Source organism: Euphorbia lathyris, chromosome 3 (assembly GCF_963576675.1).
Source record: "Euphorbia lathyris chromosome 3, ddEupLath1.1, whole genome shotgun sequence".
Classification (NCBI taxonomy): domain Eukaryota; kingdom Viridiplantae; phylum Streptophyta; class Magnoliopsida; order Malpighiales; family Euphorbiaceae; genus Euphorbia; species Euphorbia lathyris.
In genome coordinates, this window is record NC_088912.1 from 26,626,051 (window position 1) to 26,642,225 (window position 16,175).

A 16,175-nucleotide genomic window follows, 5' to 3' on the forward strand; every position below is an offset into this window, starting at 1 on the left:
TATATTTTTTTTTTTTTTTTTTTTTTTCTTTTCTTTTCTTTTTATTAAATGATGATGAAGAAGGGAAAACAATTGAGAAAATAGAGGACACAATGGAGAGTGATAGCGTTTCTGCACCAATTGTTCAAGGCACCCCCTCATAATGCTACGAGACATTCCTGATATTTCTGTAGGATAATTCCGGTGCCATGTACCCTATAGCTGCCGTAAGAGACTTGATGCTATTATTTGTAATCATCTAAAAACTTGTCAATCGTTGGACTGATTTCTCTATCTGTTTTCTTGCACCTGTATACAAAATAAACTGAATCCATTGGAGGCAATTTCATGAACAAAGTACAGATCAGAGCACTAACCTGTTCTATGGAACAAAGTACATATATTAAGAATGTTAGAGAAATCTTTGGCAACCAAGATGGAACTTGAGAAGAAGTTAAACCAAACAACAAATTCAATAATGGAAGAAGAGTCATTAATTACAGAATAGAAATACAAAATACAACTTTGTCTCTGCACTTTCCTCTCTCTTCTCAAAACAGAAAAAGAAGTATTCTATGTTAATTATACTAGGCAACAAAGTATTCTAATTTTGATAATGCAAAATCGGACTTTAACTTATTTCTACTTTACAATACATTCAAAGTTTAAGAAATTCAAGCATTATATATATATATATATGGGTGATCACTCTGTTTCTGAAATGATTTCCAGCTCTAGATGAAGCCGTCTTTGTGGCATTTTTGCATTCTTTCTTGCAGAAACTGCAGAGGTGAAAGGATTAGGAGGTACTGGTAAGTTGTCTCCTTCTCCTTCCAAAATTTGGACAACAGTTTTCATAGAGGGTCGCTCCATTGGATTCCACTGAATGCACCATAGTCCCACAATTGCAAGTATCTTCGCTATTTGAGTATCTCCATCCTCTTCAATCTCCAACCTTAGATCTTCTCCTACTTCTAACAGATTATACATCCATTCTGGATAATATATTTCCTCATCATTTCCCATTGTTTCTTCACCAATCTTTCTTCCCCCAACCATTTCCAACACCAACATTCCAAAGCTATAAACATCGGACTTATATGAAACATTCCCAAAATTCCTAGAGAACACCTCAGGTGCCATGTACCCAATTGTCCCTTTAGCAGTTGTCATAGACACTGCACTTTGATCCTTACCACACAACTTAGCCAAGCCAAAGTCAGACACTTTTGGATTGAAATCATGGTCAAGCAAGATGTTTTGTGGTTTGATATCGAAATGGAGGATCCTTTGATCACATCCCTGATGAAGATAATCGATCCCTTTTGCTATGCCAAGAGAGATATGTTTAAGTCTTCCCCAACCAAGGAAATGGCTTTTGGTATGTGATGTGGATATGAACTTCTGCAGTGAATCATTGGGTAAGTACTCATAAACCAGAGCTCGACGAAACCCATCAGCACAGAAACCAAATAAACGAACTACATTCACATGGTGGATTCTGCCTATTGTTCCAACTTCATTCACAAACTCCTCACCATTACCTTTAGAGTTAGTAAGGACCTTAACAGCAACCATAATTTCATCAGATAGCTTTCCCTTGTACACAGTTCCATAAGCTCCTCGGCCTAATTCATCCTTGAATTGATTTGTCATTCTTTTAATATCAGCAAAAGAAAATCTCGAAGGCTTGAAAGATTTGTAATCATCCAATAACTTGTCAATCTTGGACTGATATTCTCTGTCTGTTTTGTTTGAACTGTACATTCGGAGGACCATAACTACTGCTCCCACAAGAAGAATAGAACCCAGGGTTGCACCTGTACACGAAATATTCCTTTTGTCAAAACAGGAATGATTTTCTTCACTTCTTTTCATGAATGAAGTATAGATAAGTATAAATTAGACCACTAACCTGTTGTTATTAGCTTGGTTGATGACCCTGCAAAATATGAATGTTTAGTTAATGCATTAGCAAAATTCAAGAAGCCACAATAATTGGGTCATGATGTGATCGAAATTGCTCAAGTTAGCATTGTGTTAATTTTTTTTATAGATTTTCGTCAACTTGCAGAGGGCGAGCCTTGGCGCAACGGTAAAACGTTGTTATCGTGTGACTAGAGGTCACGGGTTCGAGTCTTAGGAGCGGCCTCTTGCCAATTAAATTGGCAAGGGAAGGCTTTTGCCCCCAATACATCCTTGTGGTGGGACCCCTCCCCGGACCCTCGCTCAGCGGGGACGCGTAATGCGACCGGGCCGCCCTTTCGTCAACTTGCAGGTTAGAGTTATAAGGATGCAAAGTTCATGAGTTTTTATGTCTAGAAGTGAAATTTAGGAGCCAAGTTCAATGGTTATAAATGTATATATAAAGAAAAATCTTGCAATGGTTAAAATTTATAGTTGCTAATTTGACATATATATGGCCGACCATAATTGGCAATAACACAACTTGGAAGAAGAGAAGACACACCTCGTTTGAGCATGGCATAGCATTCAGTTCTAGATCCTGTGCTGTTACTTTGTAATCTACAATACTTTCCTTTTGTTTCACACAATCTACAATTCGGATCGGACCAATGCAATTCCAAAATATTTTGCTGCTGATATAGGTAATTATCTGAGGAAATGTCATGTATCTTGGTGCAAGACAGCAGATTCTGGTAGCCAATATCTGCATCAGAATAAATAGCATAGACTGCATAGTGTAGACCACTAAGACATGGAATTTGGCCATTATGGTCTTCATTTTCTGAAGAACAATTGAATAACGTGTATTCCTGATTGTATCCGCTATTAAACAGGAAGGGAGAAACAGATAAATTAAAATTTAAAAGCCTCCTCGGAAGGCAATCTTCAGAATCATATGCAGAGATGACTTGAGATTTATAGTTAATTTTTTTGATGGAGAGTTTCCATGAAGGCGTCAACTGCAGAACAGTATCATTATTTTCCGAGCAAGACAGAAGAAACCAATGTTGAGGATAGCCACAGTGGTCTGGTTGCTTGCCTTGGATTCGGAATGGAAACCGGACCAGTGGTCCGTTGCTCCCACATCTTGAGGAATTACAGTCATTCATATACAGTCCATGGACAGAAGTGGTGAATGAAATGAACAGTAAGAAGCAAGAGAAATACTCAACCATCTGACCCATATAATATCTTCAATAATGAGATGCAGATGCAGTTTTAGCTTCAATTTGGAGGAAGCTTTCAGGAAATTTAACAGGATGTCCTCCTAGTCAAGACATAGACACTTGTGGTGCTATTGACTTATGGATCAGGCGAAGCAAAACCATAGAATTTTATTCTTTTCCACAATGATGTTGACCTGTGAAGAAGATTGTGGTCCTATTTTTATAGTATAGTCATTAACGCCATGATGCATGGACTTTGACTATGTTGCTAACAAGTACAAGACATAGACACTTGTGGTGCTAATGTCTTATGGATCAGACAAAGAAAAACGGTGTTGGCCTGTGAAGAAGATTGTGAAGGTGGAGACACTTAGAATATAGATACGGCTGCTATTACTGTTTATTGTTTATTTTCAGATTGGCATTGCTAAGGATACAGCTGATTGTCCTCCCTCAGCATGTGGAGGAACAAATATCAGTTATCCTTTCAGACTACAGACCGACCCAATCAGTTGCGGAGATGATCAATATAACCTATCTTGTGAAAATAATGTGACAGTCTTGCATCTAATTAATGGAGGAAAATATCACTTGCACGCAATCAACTATGACAACTTCACGATCCGATTGGTGGATGTCAGTATTGATAGAGATGATTGCTCCTCCATTCTTAGTTTTCCTTTAACAGAACAGAAGATAGCTTTCGTTTTGAAGATCCATACACCTTGTATAAATACAAACAGAAGACCAAAGATAGCTACAGATGTGAAACATTACCAGCAGAGAATTTCGGTTTCTTAAAGTGCCAAAATCCTGTAAACTCTTCTGTTTACTTGGACACTAGTCCCTGTATTAACTCTTCACTCTCTCATTCTAGAATCTACACTTATGCATACGTTGGTGAAATGAAAGGATATGATTTGAGGGACGGTTGCAGCTTAGAAATAATGTCCCTAATGTTGCCAAGAAGAAGAATTTCATCTTTCATTGAGGTTCATAGGGAAATGGCATTTGGATTTGAGCTTTCCTGGTACAACATCAACGGTAGAAACTATAGTAATGACTCTGGGGCGCTAGCGAGCCTCTCCTTTCTTAGGTACACCATCACTTTGTCCCGGACTTCAAATTGAAGATCCCTCCAATGTCAGTAATGTTACCAAGAAGAAGAAGAATTTCATCTTTCATTGAGTTACATAGGGAAATGGCATTTGGATTTGAGCTTTCCTGGTACAACATCAACTGTAGACACTGAGGTTCATCAGTTGATTTTGCAGAATCAAGTGTTAAGCAATGACTCTGGTTATCTTCTTCTTTCTGCTCAAATAATTCTGTTTTAGTTCTCTAAAACTTGACATTAAACAGCCTTATTCAAAATAATTCTGCTCAAAGAATTCTGTGTTAGTTCTCTAAAAGCTAATGCACAGAAAGACACAGATGCCACTAATAATAACGATTCACTAGCTTCAGCTATGAAAACAGTATATTCAAACGGCATTTTGTAGATGCTTCTATTGTGCTTCACATCAGATAAAGTAAGCACAAAACTTCCTGGTTCCAAAAGACTGAAAGACAACAGTTGAGTCCCTGGCATAATCTGAAATAGGTGCAGAGAGATTTGTCTCCTTCTCAATAACATCAGCATCAAATTCATATAATCCAGAAACAAGGTTGCCATATTGATCTTGTTGACGTATAAAAAATTGCAACCTTGGAAACATTCTGCCATATTAGACTCCAAGTTCCAAAAGACCAGGCAGTTGGAAACAAAAAGCCACTTGAAGTGAACCAAAAAGTACAGCTCAATACAAAGAAGTGCGTGCAAAGTTTGTGTAAAACAGAATCAAAAGACCTAATTTCATCATTTGTGAAATTATAAGTACCTTGCTTATCCAAACCCTAGAAAACTATTAGGATATAGTATTTATTCAGTATATTATTTATCTGTGTAGTTATCACTCAACTGAGTTCCCTATTCCTTAGCCTAGAATATAGGTTCAGACATTGACTGCTATGTAAACTATACTATGTATATATTGGATTTACACATCAATAACAATCACTGAACAATTCAAATTGTTACATGGTATCAGAGACCAAACCCTAACCTACCTCTTTCTCCCTCTCTCTCTTCCAAACCCGCAACCCTAATCTCCATATTCGGCCGCCGCCGCCGACCACCCCCAACCCTACGACCGCCGCTGCTGCTCCTTCTTCACCGCTGCAGCCATGACAAACACATCCGCCAATTCCAACATTGAAACACCACAATCTGGACATTCACACACCAACACCACAAACCCGGAAAAATTAAACACAACTCATCCCTCCCTTACTGTCTCGAATATCTCCACCTTTATCAAAATAACACTTGATAATGAAAAATGACCATATCCCACCTGGGCTGCCCTGTTTAAGCTTCATGTCAAAGCTTTCCAAGTCCTTGATCACATAATCCCTTCCACTTCCGCGGATTCCCTGATCGACACAAACCCCGAATTATGGTCTCGCAAATGGATATACAGCACTATTTCTCTTGATTTATACTTCACACCATCATCGAACCAGACTCCACCGCAGCCAAAGCCTGGACCCGTTTAGAGGATATCTTCTCCGACAACAAGCACTCTCGTGCTCTTTTTCTTCAACAGAAGTTCTCCAAAATTAAGCTGGACGATTTCTCCGACATCTCCTCCTACTGCCAGCACCTCAAGTCTATTTACTAATGATCAGATGGTTTTACAACTTATTTCTGGATTGACTGAAGCATATGATACTGTCGGAACACAAATCCGCCACGGAGATCCCCTTCCAACCTTTCCCAAGGCATGGTACGGACAGATGACAGAAAATATAGCACATCACCTGGATTCACTTCAAATAAGTTTGATTGCCTCCTTTCACATCCAGAGAAAAGGTTCCAGCTTTTGCTGCAATAAATTCGATGGAGATAAATTCAAAGTTGAAAGATTGTGCGTTTGAATTCATTTTCGCCCCTAAAATCCTAAAACTCATAGAAGAAAAATATTATAAAAAGAAATAAAACTAAAGAAGAAATAAAAATGAAATCCAAATTTCTAATTTCCAAAAAATGGTTCTCATTCACAAACTCTGAAATTCAATTAATCAAACTCTCATGCTCTAATGCTCTATTTAGTTCATCTGATGGTTGTTGCTGTAATTGTTAATTGTTTATTATTTATTGATTAATTATTAATGTTTAATAAAATTGTGATAAACGGTTATAGTTATTATATAAAATGTTCAATATGAAAATATTTTAAATTAATTAATAAATAAATAAAATTATAAAAATTATAATACATAAATTAATAAAAATAATCTAAATTACTAAATAAAGGTTCAAAATAATATTGTTACGGGTCCATTATATTGAACATCCTAGCCCAAATAGGTTTAAAACTCTCAAGTGGATCCATACCTCAAGGACCATAAATATTTCTCTCCCTACATTGACTTACAACCATTGTCTCACCTAATGGTAACAAGATAATCTCACGGGACACCTATAAAAAAATGTATATTCCCCTCTTTTAACACATATTTACATAATCATTACGGTACTTTTCCGAACAATCTTACTACTTTGGTCTCGAAGTGTACCCAGGAGGCTCATCCCAGCATTGGTCAACCTTTGAAGACCAAATCAACGATCAAGCTCTTGGGCCAGACCCAGCATTTGATGCAGTGAGCATGGATCCTACTTAGACAAACTTCAAATTTATTCTTTTAGCTCGACTACTCGAGAAAACCTCTTGCAGAAGATCTCCGTGGGACATGACGGGTGTGCAGCCTCAAAGTTCTTCGTAGGGATCTAGCAAGCCTCCTGAAAATGATAATGACTTCGACGAATTTTCGCCTGCCAAGGAAGGAGTGTCCACACCCTGATGACAATGAGTCCGACAACCACGAAGACATTCTCCATCCCCCATAGGCAGATCATACTACAACTTTCACAGTCATCTTGCAAAAGCTACAAGAATCTCATAGCAAGCTCAAGAAGGCTCAATTACAAATACAACACAACAACCACCAGATATGGAATTACCTTATAAGGGAACGGTCCCCCCATGCCGATCAGGCGAGACAATGACCTCTCGCATGGGCCCAACAACGACAACAAAGGCGGCCAAAACTAAGGCGGGCAATGGACTTAACTCGGAGGAAACCGCTAATAAGGACCTCTAAGATTCAGAACATAGCAAGTGACCCTGCAAGACTAGTGATAGATGAAACACGTTCTATTTCAAAGGTTCTTCGTTGAAAAGGTTCTCAAAGATATGGTAGATTATCATATACCTTTAGAATTCCTTGGACCAATATAATATTTACAAAATCATTAACAGATGGCAATGCATCCATAAAGAGAATTTGATCCCTAACATGATCAAAATCAACATGTAATCCTGATAACAGTTGCATTAAATATTTTTCTTGAATTTGCTCTTGTACAATTTTCCTTGACTCACCACATGTGCAACTAACAACTGGTTTAACTATAGTATATTCATTCCCCTTGCTTTTGATTTTGTTGAAAAATCAACAGGAGTCATAGATCCTTGTGACAAACTACAAATTTCTCTCCCTAACTGAAAAATTAAAGGACTATTACTCTCACCATATCTTTACTCTAATTCAGTATCAATCAGTTCAGTAATTTATTACTACTTATTATTTCAGATTCAATATAGTTCAGTTAAGTTTTTATAGTGGTAAAGAACAGAGCCTAATTCTCTAGTTAGAGCATTGACTATCCATTAAAATACGAGATCCCCTTTCCCTTTCCACTTCGAATTTGCATCGGACTCAATATTTATAGGTTATTCATTATGCAGAATGAATTTAGTTTTCCTTTTTGCACTCAGTGCTAAAAGCATGGATCTCCTCCATGGAATGTAATTACTTCCATTCAGAAATATGCTAACAAGAATTAGACTAGGATTATCAGAATTCTGCATTACTTGCTGAGAATTCATACCCCACTTCTGTCTATCCACAAGTATGAGCAGAGGACTACTTTGGTTCAGAATTGTCCTTACCAGGAATGCGATTCCGATTGTTGCGACTGGGATTATCGCGATTATCATCGATGTCTGTAGAATCACTAGAATCGGTGAGAACTTCAGGACTTGTGTACGCAGTTGGGTTACGCACAATTCAGCATAAGAGCTCCTTTCTTTGGCGGCATTGTTAATGACAACGAAGATCAATGGATCTACCATTGATGGATCATCTCAAGAACATCAATACTGTTGTGATAAATAGGTCAGTTGAAAGACAAAAAATGCAACTGACTCCTTATTCTTTTAAATGGGAAGCATGTGCTACAATGTTATTTATACTAACTAGAATAACTAACTAATGAGATAGGTCGTAACTACAATGGGTTATGCTATACTTACTTTGTTTTTTCCACCATTGGATTGTGATGAAATTTGACAAACTAACGGTTGAGGGTTCGAGTCTTGACAACCTCATTAATTTATGGAATTGAAGACACATGGAGGATTCGAGTTCAATTGGTTAGTTACACCATTACATGATTGACTTTGTTCCACCATTATGAACTTTAACCAGTTTAGAAATAAAACTTCTACTTAAACAAAAGTAATATTATCTAATCCAAAAAGCTAGTAAATGCTTTAATTGTTATATATGGAAGAAGAAAAAACAAAGTTTTGTTCAACATTTTTATTTGCTATTGTTGATAGAAATATAGATGATTTTGATTTCAATCCATCCCCTTGAAACAAATATCAAAAAAATAAATAAATAAATAAATAATTTTTCTTTCGAAATGTCTAACACATATATCCCAATTTATTTCTCAATTCTAATTCCTCCATTTTCTAGGTGGTTAGTTAGAAAAATTATTAGAAGCATATTCTCCATCTCGAATAGATGACCTCTCGTACATATTTCATCATGTGTAACATGGACTCACACATATTATAAGAGACACCACTATTTTATTTATTAAATGTGGAGATACCAAATGCTTAATATAAAAACTAAAAAAAGTAAAGAACCACTGTTTTTCCAACAGCAAAACTTAGTAGCAGATAAACCAAACAGACCTAGACTCTATCTCTACTGTCTGGAGTAAAAAAAGAACTAAACAAGCATTAAAATTACTTGATAGAAATTTGCATAGTCAATCATCCAAGTTTAAATGCTAATTTCTTTATTATACCAATAAGAATAAAGGGTTATTAATCAACAAACTTATTCAACTGAACTTAGCATACAATCCACAAACACAAATTACTACTTTGTAATTATCTACTCCAACCAGGAATTTCACATCAACTTATAATTTTAAGTAACCAACTTTTTGTGATTTAGCTTCTTCAGGATATTACACAACATCAACATACATATCGAATGATTCCCGTCCGTCCCAATCGGTCCTTAAGATCATGCTGCCAACAAATTCTGTATGTCTTTCTGCAAAAGGAAATGAAAAGAACACATTAGAATATGCTTGCTTCTAAACTCAATCCCAGATTCCATACTAGTAATATATTATATCAAATGTTATTGTTCATACCTCGGTTTTAAGGGGTGCTGTAGTCGGAGCATATCGCTCCACGACTTTCCCCTCCTTGTTTACCAGAAACTTTGTGAAATTCCACTTGATTGAGTCTCCAAATAAGCCGCCTTTCTCTGATTTCAGGTACTTGAAAAGGGGTGCTGTGTTCTTCCCGTTTACGTCAATCTACATTAATCAATGGAATATAATTAAGTTTGCATTTATCTCTCGAATTGGAAGTTCGGAATCGAGTAGAATGTACCTTATCGAATATCGGGAATTCAGCTTTGAACATTGTACATGCTACTTCTTGAATCTCCTCATTGCTTCCTGGTTCTTGACCTGCAAACTGGTTGCAAGGAAAAGCCAAGATCTCAAAACCTGCCATTGAAAAATACGAGCATGATTAATACGAATAACTAATCATAAACTGATGAATCAATGAGCTTGTTATTCAATAACCTTGGCTCTTGTACTTCTCATATAACACATTCAATTCCTTGTAGTTTGAATTTGTTAAACCACTGCAGCAAAGCAAAAGCTGAATTACACGAGTGATCCTGTAAAACAACTGTTGATAGACATCTACTAGCTACAAGCAACACGTAACAGCAAACAGTAAACAACAACATTTGAACCGAACAGACCCTCAATTATCTCATCTTCCAAAACCAATAAGCCTTTGGTTAATCAGTGTTACAAGATTGTGAATTCGAATTCTAGGTGAACCTTAACCACAGAGAAAAATCATTTGATGCAGGAACATGAAATCTTATCTTATAGAATATATGTTTTTATGTACATGCCTATGTACCAAACCGTGCAAATTTGTTAACTCCATCAAATTTTGAAAGCATAAGTCATTTGCTAAACATTTCTCAACAAAAGCACCAAAATACTACATGTGACCATTTGGTTTTCATTTTTATATTTCATTTTTGTTGTTTTAGTCTATACAATAGATGTATAAGTATTTGGTAAGGATCGAGAAACAACAACTGATAGCTATTTTGGAAGAAAAATCACAAAAAAGGCAGCATCAAACACAAAACACGTGAACAAATAGACCCTATAAAACCTCAATAGTATTAAGCACTCGAGTCTAAGCAACTGATTTCTTTCCCAATCCGAGATGATTTGTTTCCTATATATCATTCTCGAAGCAAACCCGAATAGCAAATGTCAGCAACTAATATAAGCATTAAGCTAGATAATAGATAAATATTTCATAGAAAACTTCAACCAATGATGTGAGTGGTAAGACTAAGTTGAGAGAGAAACTAACAAGCCAAAACAAAGTTTATGCATAAAATCATAGAAGAAAATAAATCACTGAACAATTAATTAAGGAAGATCAGTCAGATTACCATTTGGAAGCAACATTCACAATCAGAACAACTTTGCCTCTGTATTCACTCAGATTCGCATCATTTCCGCGGATATCCTGCAATCATAGATGCAATTACATTCATTATACCTCTCCATCAATCGATGGTCATGATCAAACACACAAAGTATAAAAACACTTGAGAAGAAAACCCAAAAGAGGCCTTCAATTTTAACTTCAATGACATGATCAACATATTTTCTTACCTAACATCTGTAATCAGGGGACAATACAAACTGAAATCCATATATGAATACCACATAAACCACTTGTAATTTCGTCAACAACTCAATAACTTAACCATAGTTCTTACAAAATCAAAAGATTAAGAAGCAGGATCAAATCATAAACAGAACAATAACGAAGTGCAGAATCAAATAACACTAAAATCATAATCTAAAGATGGAATTCCAAAACAAAAATACAAAATTGAGCATAAATTATGTTCTTCTACAAACCCTTGACCAACTAAACTGAAAGAAAACCCAGGATAAGGAGTAGAAACGGATTTAAAAGATTGAAAAATACCTTGACAGTGAAATCATAGACAGAATTGGGGGTTTGCTCAGCCATTCTGTTTGAAGAAGAAGAAAGAGGGGAAAATGGGTATCTGTAGAAGAGAAAGACAGCAAGAAGAAGAAAGAGAGAGGAAACTAAATTGATGATAAGCATCATCAAAAGAAAACACTACCATATATATATATACAATGTGAACAAATCATTTTCAATCTGAACAGATGACCATTGAATTCATGAAATCAGACATGGAAAAAGATCCTTTTTTAAAAGGAAAGTAATTATTTATATTTTTCAAGAGGTGCAGGTGGGGTGGGGTTAGCTGGCTATAGAATCTCATTAATGTTAGACACGTGCCAGTAGATAGAATTTTTGAAATTTATTATTTTTCACGTGAACTGTTTTTTTTTTTTTATTATGAACACGTGAATTCAATGCTAAGAAATGGGAAAAAGAAGATTCTAAATGATTCTACTAGTATTTTTAGTTGTATTTTTATTATTGTAGAGATTTAAATTTCAATCCACATTACTGGTAACCCAAAAAAAAATCTCATTACTGTATTTGCAGTCAAAAGACAGACTGTTTTAAGGTATTTTGATTTTTTTTTATGGATTTTTTAGATGTATGTGAGATTATGATCTGTGACTAATATATTTTTTAAGAATAAATAACAAAATAAATTTTATATCGCGTAGTAACAAAGATATTTTATGCTTCAAAAAGAAACAAATATAATTTTATGGTTAAAAGTTTGAAAATTATATATAACTATAAAAGTAATTGGAACAGTAAAATTGACCATTTTGTGCCAAATTTTTTCCAATGTTGCCCTTTAATCCATGTTGACTGTATTACCCTTGATATCTACCAAAAATTTCTAGCAACCTAGCAGCAAAACGATGTCGTAATAGCTTTTATCCTATCTAGAAATCCGTGCCTCAGCCATCCCGCTTCATCATCTCTCCATTAGAAATTCGTGCTCTTCATCTCTCTATTCATCTCTCTCTCTCTCTCTCTCTCTCTCTCAAATCCAGCAGATCCCTACTACATGGAAGGAACATTTCCTATCATTTTGATCCTTTCTCATCGTCTTTATCTATATTGAATTCTCTTTTGATACAGTAAAACCCTGAACAGATATGGCTGGTGCTTTTAAGGAACCGATTTCTGCTAATTCTCATCGTCGGCGACGTGTTTGTTTTGCTTTCCATGGAAGATATTTACAGGTAAGCTTTTTTTTTGTCTGTGTGCTTCTCAGACCATGCTTTATAATAGACTGTTTTCCCCTATTTTGATTGCTTTTTGCTGTCCTTATGTTTCTGTAGAATCAAAATTTCCAATCGTGTTTTTGTTAGACGTCAAAGATATTACTTCTTCGCTATTTCCGTACCAGGTAATTTGTTGTTAGCTTCCCCATTGTCGCCGGTTTCCGTTAGTTCATATGTTTTTTCTGATGTTTTCACAGATTTTTTTTTGTCATTTCTCATCCATCTGAGTGTGCTATTTTTTATTTTTTTCCCAGATCTACTTGCTCTCTCAGCATACAGGAGATGACTCTTCCTCTTCCCTTCCTTCAAGAGGCGGAGAAAGCACATCTCTAAAGGAAAAAATGGAGTTACTCGCTTCCATCTCCTATCAAGGAAGGAGATATATGAGTGGTATTGTCTGACAGTTTTTTTTTTCTTTTTTCGGCTTTTGTGTGTGATGGTGGTGCTAATATGTGTTCTTTACAAATTTAAGTTGCTTTATTTTTTGGATATCCAATTCCACATTACTTAATGCAAAGGCTATAAATTTTAGAAATAGAATGAACACATTAATATCCACAATTTGTGTAATGCAATTTTTTTTTTTTTTTGTATATTTCTGTAGTTCTTTTCGCTTACTATTCTACTAATGTGAAATTATTATCTGCTTACTATTCTATTAATACAACTATTTTACAAATTTTCTTCTAATTTGACTAAATCTACGAGTTACTTATTTTCTTAGAATGTGTTCTGTGCATTTGAGCTTTCTTTTATGTGTTTTCAACTTGGTGACTATTCTAATTGCTCTATTTTGGAAATTATAGTTATTAAGTGAATTTGAAGGATTTGTGTGTATTAGTTCTGTACTTATAAATAACTAACTAATGATTTTTTTGTGGTTTTTCTCCTCCTTCTCTGTTCACTTAATATTAATACCTACAGAGATGCGGCCATCAACATACTAAAGATAGATTTGAATCGAACTGATATCATTATTATATAGAATTGATAAGTTATAATTGTTTGTTTCTCAAAATAAATTTGGTCACCTTCAAACAAAACACCACTCTCCATTCAAGGAAGAGTGATGGAATCACAGTATCAATGAAAAAAACATTTGTAGAATGTAAAGCGAAGGAAAATAAGACGGAAAAAGAAGATATAGGGACAGTGGAATGGGAAACTTTTAGTTAGGAAATATGAAACTCTTCATTTTGGTTTGGATGATTTTTGAATCTGCTACATCTTATTATTGGTTTATTTTTCCTAATTTATAAAGGCTTTGTTTGAACTTTGAACTATTTATGTGTTTTTGGTCCTTTATATATGGAAACTTGCAGGTCTAACATATTGTTTTTGGTCTAATTCAATATAGAAAAAATTCATACAGTTATCATGTATAGTCCTAAGTCTAATTGTGCGCCTAATTTAAAATTTCCTTATTTATAGGCCAATCTGAGATATGGGTTACTCTAATGTACTCAACGGATTGCAATGTGACAATATGCCCTGTTCTCATCGATCCCGCCTCGCCATTTTCATGTAATTGCGAGGTATATCTCTTTGATTTTTTTTCGTTTTCAGATATGTGCATGTTTGGTGAGTTTGTACATTCCTGCTCTGTGATGTTTCCTTACTTCTTTGCACTTCATTTTGTTTGATTGTACTCATTGCAGATGATCAGGTTGTGTTAACATCTGTTGATCTATCTGCAATTCTATGCTCTTTTTTTTATTAAAATACGTTTCTTTCTGCCTAACTAGATGATTGAATATTTGTCGGTCTATTTTTTGGGGTTTGTCACAGTCTACTGATGGATCTGGAATTTCTATTTTCTGTTATTCAATTTTGTGTTTTCCATTCTAATATTTGTGGTGGCTCTTTCTCTATACGGCGATGGTTTTTACATGTTTGTTTTTATTGTTATTTCACTTTGGAAAGAGACTTTGATGAGGGCTTATTTCATTCTTTCCATTGTGAGATATTTTTTAAAATGTATGGTTCCTAAATTGATTTGAAAAGTTGAATGAATTGATAATTTATTATTCTTCCAGAACTATGTTAACTTGATATTTCTGTTTCAACCACATCCATGTTCCAACTCTTTCTTCACACATTGCTTATGTGCATTAAAACTTCTCTATTTGTTTTATACTTTCACCACTTCATTAATCTATTTTTGAAGTTTATAGTTGATATTTTTCTATTAACATATATGTAGATAACTCAAAAGGACCTAAAATGTTCCATTTTTTTATTTGTTTTGACATGATTTATTCCTTTTTATCTTTATTTTTAAAAAATCATTGAGTGCCTATTTTTGTATTTATTTTACCTATAGATAGATAATAACCCAAATCAGAATGCTTTTTCAGCCTTTTACAACTACAATCTTGAAAAAAGTTAGACTCTTCCTCATTCGATTCTGACATCTATTTTATATGCATTTGCATGTTCCATTCAAACTGCTTATTAAAACAATTCAATTGGCAGTTCTGTGTTTATATGGACTAAAGGGAGTTCCCATTTTCTACATTTCAAGAGGTGAAGGTACTGGATATACCACTCTATTTCTCTTGCTTGATTTCCCTCTTTTGTCAAATTTGGAGATCTTTTTGCTTAAATGTTCCTTTTTGGGCAACTAACAGAAGAATACATTGAAAAGCATCCAGTGACAAAGAAGAGGTTTGATGAAATCCGAATGATCACAGGGGTTATTGATTTTTCATTGAGAATTGGGAATTTTTTGTAAGAAGTGTAATTGAATTAAAAAGTATGAGGGTTCTCTTTTATGCTTTTGTTGTTCGGGTAGCTTTGGAATGAGCAACCCGTTTGGGATTTGACTTTCTATATTAATAAATAAGTTGATAAATATCATGTCAAGTGGAAAGAATAAATTGAATTTGCAAAGATACAAATGAAATAAATCCATCTTTGAGATCTATAGGAATAGTTTAAGTTAATCACATAACATACTGCTAATTAAGCACCATGAAAAATTACTAATGCTAAGTATTGGGGCAATTTTCCATATGGATTAGTTGGCTCACACATTTAGATTCGCCCCCAAATTGAAAAATGTAGCTCAGCTTTTCATATTAATAGGATCCGATGAGAATGATATTGAACCCAATTTATTCGTGGCGAAAGGTTTCCAAATTATTCCGAGATTTGAGTTTTTGATTTTTTTATTCCTAACACATTGTATCTCTAATTATTTATTTGTGGTCATGTTAAGTTTATGTCTGTCAAATTTTTTAGTTACTAAGATTATTCAAGCCTAAAAATTAAGTTGCTACCATTAGTTAAGCTTCAACGTCATACAATGTTTAGCAAAGAAGTTCATACCATTAAGC

The 16,175-nt window shown here is 34.8% G+C and overlaps 2 protein-coding genes and 1 long non-coding RNA gene across 4 annotated transcripts; 1 reads left to right on the forward strand and 2 right to left on the reverse strand.

Annotated features, from left to right (window-relative positions):
• Positions 1 to 435: 435 nt before the first annotated feature.
• LOC136222950 (rust resistance kinase Lr10-like) lies at positions 436 to 9,142 on the reverse strand. 2 transcript variants are annotated; one of them, XM_066010647.1, is made up of 4 exons: positions 8,171 to 9,142; positions 2,450 to 6,040; positions 1,895 to 1,921; positions 436 to 1,799 (listed from the first exon to the last, which is right to left on the reverse strand). In XM_066010647.1, exons 2-4 carry the CDS (start codon positions 3,129 to 3,131, stop codon positions 685 to 687), a joined length of 1,824 nt encoding a protein of 607 aa, XP_065866719.1. In that variant the 5' UTR covers positions 3,132 to 6,040; positions 8,171 to 9,142; the 3' UTR covers positions 436 to 684. The 2 variants fall into 2 exon arrangements, with proteins under 2 accessions (XP_065866719.1, XP_065866720.1); XM_066010648.1 differs by having other exon boundaries at positions 2,450 to 6,114.
• Positions 9,143 to 9,292: 150 nt separating this feature from the next.
• Positions 9,293 to 11,784, reverse strand: LOC136222951 (probable glutathione peroxidase 2). The gene is made up of 6 exons (XM_066010649.1): positions 11,579 to 11,784; positions 11,031 to 11,107; positions 10,126 to 10,187; positions 9,926 to 10,044; positions 9,682 to 9,849; positions 9,293 to 9,578 (listed from the first exon to the last, which is right to left on the reverse strand). Exons 1-6 carry the CDS (start codon positions 11,723 to 11,725, stop codon positions 9,549 to 9,551), a joined length of 603 nt encoding a protein of 200 aa, XP_065866721.1. The 5' UTR covers positions 11,726 to 11,784; the 3' UTR covers positions 9,293 to 9,548.
• A 723-nt stretch (positions 11,785 to 12,507) lies between these two features.
• Positions 12,508 to 15,693, forward strand: LOC136223329 (uncharacterized). The gene is made up of 6 exons (XR_010685909.1): positions 12,508 to 12,795; positions 12,895 to 12,962; positions 13,092 to 13,227; positions 14,269 to 14,372; positions 15,313 to 15,369; positions 15,468 to 15,693. It is a non-coding gene; the product is annotated as an uncharacterized lncRNA (long non-coding RNA).
• Positions 15,694 to 16,175: the final 482 nt, after the last annotated feature.